Below are 5,609 nucleotides of genomic sequence, written 5' to 3' on the forward strand. Positions count from 1 at the left end.
ACACTCGATCCCAGGTACCTACTGGCCAAATATCATGGGCCTATGTCTTCCAGTTCTTAAGAAGAAGTTGTTCAAACAAAACGTTGACGGACGACAGACAACACACCATACCATAAGCTCAACTGGCACTTTGTGTCAGGTGAGCTAAAAACGACTCCTACAGTGATGTTGTTGGGGCTATTATGTATGATTTGTGTTACCCTTGCTACTGTACATACCTTTATGTCGAGACGTGATAATATTTTGAAATAAATGTAACACATGATTTTTCAATAGAAGATAATCAACAAAGTAAGCATATTCATCTAAATAATTTTTACGGCGGCATCTTATGATACACACGAAAGAGAAAATAGAGTACCACAACTGATACTATACCTGCTGTACACTTATAGTGCGTTTTATAGAGTAAAGGCTCTCGCCAAATTTTAAAAGTCTACCGTAAACAATATCTAACATGGGATTTGAGAATCAGATTTCTTATATGGATAAATTCCGGAAGCATAATTGATCATTGAAATTATAAAAGTTTTATGGCTAAAAAAGAAACACGAATGCAAAAGAAAAACAAACATATTTATTTCAAGTTGTGTATTATTCATTGTTTCTTAATACCATGCACACACATACAGACACATATTTTCTCAAGGAAAAAGTAGCACTGGCTTTATAGTCTTGTAATCACATTCAGATTTGATAAAATGTACAATTACTGTAATTTCTTTTGTATTGTAGTATATACAATTTTGGATTTGAAATACCGGTGTATCAACCTTTATACACTTTTACATATAGACCACATGTCCAGAAGGCACGGTAGTCTAGTGGTAGGATGCCAGGCTCGTGACCGAAGGGTTGCGGGTTCGAGTCAGGGCACAGCACTGTGTTGTTTCTTTGAACAAGATACTTTACTCCACTTGTTCCAGTCTACTCAGCTGTAAATGAGTGTGTGGTTGGGCAGTGCTGGAATTGTTGAATCCTAGCTGTGAGCGCCAAAATGGCAGCACTGGCTGTATGCTCCCCATGGAGTTAAGAAAGGTATTGGCTTATTGCAAAGGCCCAATAACCATGGATAATAATTTGTGAACAGCTTTTGAGACAACCTACAGCCTAGATTGTGATAAAACAGTATATAAAAACCTCAACTTATATAATTATAGTCTATAATGATGAACTGTCAGTAAACACCACCTGTCTACAAAGACCACAGGTCTATCAACACCATTTTCCCCTCCTGTAGGTGGCCTTAATGAACAGGTTTGACTGTTATGCCTATACTTCCAAACAATTAACAGATAGTATAGCTCTCTGCCAATCAAAGTAAGATTTGAGTTATTTCACAATGAAATATCATCTCATGGGGACACATCATCATTATATACATCAATATTTAGATTTGTTATCAGTTCCCCCCTGTAATGACTAATAATGTCTTACTAAAAGCATTGAATTTTATATGAGAATGAACTCATTTGATTGTATTTGTAAATCGTAATAAGCCATCAAACATTGGATAGTCTCCAAGAGAAAACATAAACTTTCACACTTAACAATGAAAACTATCACTTTTGATGATTTTTTTTCCTGTTGGTAATGATAAATTACATGTAGTGTAAAATCCTTAATATTTCAATTGGAGTTCTGTTTGTAATCCAAGTCTTAGCCGGAGAAATAATCATCAGAAATTGTCCTTCATATTGAAGCTGTCAGAGTTTCGTGCAACAATCACTTATGACGAAATTAATCTGTTGATAATGAAAATATAGCGTAAAAATATTTAATATTTCTGTTGGAGGTTTGTCTGTAATTTACGGATAGTTGTGGATTTCTGATCTAAGTCTTAGCCAGCAAAAATGTTCATCAGAGTGTGTGCTTCATATTGAAGCTGTCGGATTTTAGTGCAGCCAAACGAAGATGACACAGAATCTTTCATGAAAGATAAAACACCCAAGTCAATGTTAGGACAGCTGGGTAATTAATACATGTACCTAGATCCTACGTCGTCACGTAAGCCGTGTCCATCTTTGGCTGATAGCATACAATCGTTTGGAATCTGCCAGATCTTTCTCACGCAGGTAGGGGATTTCCTGTTCTCCCAGATCACTTGAAACAAATAACAAGACATAAGTTTACCATAAACATGGATAACACAAGTGTGTAAATCAAATTTGGTGTATGCGTTAACTTTATTTTTCACATTTTTGCTTCAAATAACTCAGGATGAGTTTAGTCTATACTGACCGTTTTCAAAACTAATAACAGGCTTTTGCTGAAGACCATGAAATCGTGTATTTGAATCAATCATTTCAAGTTAAATGTTAGCTGAAAGATTATTCAATTGAACAATAAAAATAAGGGTAAGATTCAGATGAAACTTGGCCAATATATTTATATAATACAATGGCAAAGACTAAGCTTAATCTGTGTGTAATTTAGTGGCACAATGCAATCTAATCGGTCGACGGTTTCTGCACAATAACTTGGTCAAATAAGACAAGATTCTGATTGCAAATAATTAATGAGAAATCAGATATATCTTTGGTTTTAATTATGTAAGATGAATTGATATTAAATTGGAAAATTCTTGATTTGAAACATGGACAAAGGGAAGCAATTCCGTTGCAAATCCTATTGTTTCAACCGTAATAAAGGATATATTTATAGATCTATTCCTTTCAGCCTCAGTTGATCAAGTACAGCATGCTTTCTCCTTTCACCAAATGCTAGGAACAGTTCTCAACTTTACTGAGGAACAGTACAAATATTCTTTCTTCTTCTCACATTTCCATATTTTTTTTTAATTTAGATAAAATAATGCATCATAAGGATTTTAAATTTATCAGTTTGGCATGGTACAGACATACCTTGTTCCATCCTGCATTACTCTTGTTAACCTGAATTATTCAATATGACTCAAAACAATGTTACAGTTTCAAAATTCATACAAATACTTACATGAAGATTTTGCCATTGACTTTTTCAATGCTGGGTTCTACGGCAGCATAAATTACAGTCTGGGCACCCTGCTCTGGCGATTTTTTGACTAGCCATGCCCAAGGGCCGATGACAAACCAGGACAAGTAGGATTTCTGAAATCCTGTGTGTCTGCTGATACCAGTTTCTACGATTCCTGGGTACACCAGGTTGGCAGTCACTCCAGTGCCTGTTCATAATAATACAATCATTTGAAGAGGTTGATACACATACAGTAAAACCTTGTTATACTGCCAACATTTTCACAGAGACATTTTGGCATTATAAAGGGGTTTGACAATAAATTGAGGGAATTTCATAAAGGAATTCTAAAAAATATGAGGACCTTTTAGTGGGTCAAACTTTTGCCCTTCACCCATGAAATCAGTTTTCGACCAGTGTTAATTTTGTCTTTACATTTAGTTGTATGTTTTTTATGCTGTTTACTAATGTTTGCTGTGATGATAAATTCACTCGTGTTATGGAGGACGAAAAAGGCGAAAATTAAACTGCAGCAGGAATGTGCCTGTACCCAGTAATTTGGTAGTGATGGAGGTGGTAAATGAGACAAGGAGCATTACACTGAGGTTCTACTGTATTTATAAACACAGAATCATTAGGAGGAAAAAGTACACACTTTTCTGATCAGCTTGTAAAAACGACATAGAAGGTGGGCAATTGAAAGTCCAGCAGAACTGGATACTGGTAAGGTTATTTGAAACTCCAGCAAAACTGAATAATAATCAAAACATGAATGTGAGGAGCACTGAGTTTAATAACAGCACTTTCCAATCTTACGTGTATCAGTCTTACCTTCAAGTCTTTCAGCTATTTCCTTGGTACTTAGGACCAATGCAAGCTTGCTCTGTTTGTATGCTTCAGTTTTATTGTAACTATTGTCCGAATTTAAGTCTTCGAAATTGATATCTGAGGTTTTATAACTTAAACTTGTAAGATTGATTATCCGACTAGGAGCACTTTTTTTTAATTTGTCCAGCAGAAGTTGTGTTAGGAGGAAACTTCCTGCAACAAAAACAAAATCACGAGTACCAGGCATGTGAACAATAATAAAGCATCACTTTATTTTTTTCATAAAAAATATGCAAATTGATTCAGGATCAGGTATACCAACACTGTCCCATTGTATCTTTTTTTCTTTTTTTTCTAGCTAATTTAAAAATAAAAAATGTACCCAGCCTTTTGCCACACAAAAAATAACAATGCAACAATTAAAGTTTCAGTATACTGACCGAAGTGATGGACTCCCATGTGTAGCTCTATACTTACCAAAGTGATTAACTCCCATGTGTAGCTCTGTACTTACCGAAGTGATTAACTCCCATGTGTAGCTCTATACTTACCAAAGTGATTAACTCCTATGTGTAGCTCTATACTTACCGAAGTGATTAACTCCCATGTGTTGCTCTATACTTACCAAAGTGATTGACTCCCATGTGTAGCCCTATACTTACCAAAGTGATTGACTCCCATGTGTAGCCCATGTGTAGCTCTGTACTTACCGAAGTGATTACCTCCCATGTGTAGCTCTATACTTACCAAAGTGATTCACTCCCATGTGTAGCTCTGTACTTCCCGAAGTGATTAACTCCCATGTGTAGCTCTATACTTACCAAAGTGATTGACTCCCATGTGTTGCTCTATACTTACCGAAGTGATTGACTACCATGTGTAGCTCTATACTTACCGAAGTGATTGACTTCCATGTGTAGCTCTATACTGACCGAAGTGATGGACTCCCATGTGTAGCTCTAAACTTACCAAAGTGATTAACTCCCATGTGTAGCTCTATACTTACCGAAGTGTTTGACTCCCATGTGTAGCCCTATACTGACCGAAGTGATTGACTCCCATGTGTAGCTCTGACTCCCATGTGTAGCTCTATAATTACCGAAGTGATTGACTCCCATGTGTAGCTATATACTCACCGAAGTGATTGACTCCCATGTGTAGCTCTATACTCACCGAAGTGTTTGACTCCCATGTGTAGCTCTATACTTACCGAAGTGATTGACACCCATATGTAGCCAATACTTACCGAAGTGATTGACTCCCATGTGTAGCTCTATACTTACCGAAGTGTTTGACTCCCATGTGTAGCTCTATACTGACCGAAGTGATTGACTCCCATGTGTTGCTCTATACTTACTGAAGTGATTGACTACCATGTGTAGATCTATACTGACCGAAGTGATTGACTACCATGTGTAGCCCTATACTTACCGAAGTGATTGACTCCCATGTGTAGCTCTATACTTACCGAAGTGATCGACTCCCATGTGTATCTCTATACTTACCAAAGTGATTGACTCCCATGTGTAGCTCTATACTGACCGAAGTGATTGCCTCCCATGTGTTGCTCTATACTTACTGAAGTGATTGACTCCCATGTGTAGCTCTATACTTACCGAAGTGATCGACTCCCATGTGTAGCCCTATACTTATCGAAGTGATTGACTCCCATGTGTAGCCCTATACTTACCGAAGTGATTGACTCCCATGTGTAGCCCTATACTTACCGAAGTGATTGACACCCATATGTAGCCCATACTTACCGAAGTGATTGACTCCCATGTGTAGCTCTATACTTACCGAAGTGATTGACTCCCATGTGTAGC

General features: G+C 37.0%; 1 protein-coding gene across 1 annotated transcript in view; it reads right to left on the minus strand.

The window, feature by feature from the left end:
- Positions 1-1,061: 1,061 nt before the first annotated feature.
- Positions 1,062-5,609, minus strand: part of LOC110449172 (retinol dehydrogenase 13-like) — a 39,338-nt gene continuing 34,790 nt past the window's right edge. Inside the window, exons 8-11 of the mRNA XM_021495854.1 lie at positions 5,584-5,609; positions 3,787-3,996; positions 2,956-3,163; positions 1,062-2,103 (exon numbers count right to left, since the gene is read on the minus strand). Of these exons, the coding sequence (XP_021351529.1) occupies positions 2,004-2,103; positions 2,956-3,163; positions 3,787-3,996; positions 5,584-5,609 (544 nt within the window). The 3' untranslated portion in view covers positions 1,062-2,003. The remainder of the gene's footprint in view (positions 2,104-2,955; positions 3,164-3,786; positions 3,997-5,583) is intronic.

The sequence above is a fragment of the Mizuhopecten yessoensis genome, unplaced genomic scaffold (genome assembly GCF_002113885.1).
Source record: "Mizuhopecten yessoensis strain PY_sf001 unplaced genomic scaffold, ASM211388v2 scaffold4513, whole genome shotgun sequence".
In the NCBI taxonomy this organism is placed as follows: domain Eukaryota; kingdom Metazoa; phylum Mollusca; class Bivalvia; order Pectinida; family Pectinidae; genus Mizuhopecten; species Mizuhopecten yessoensis.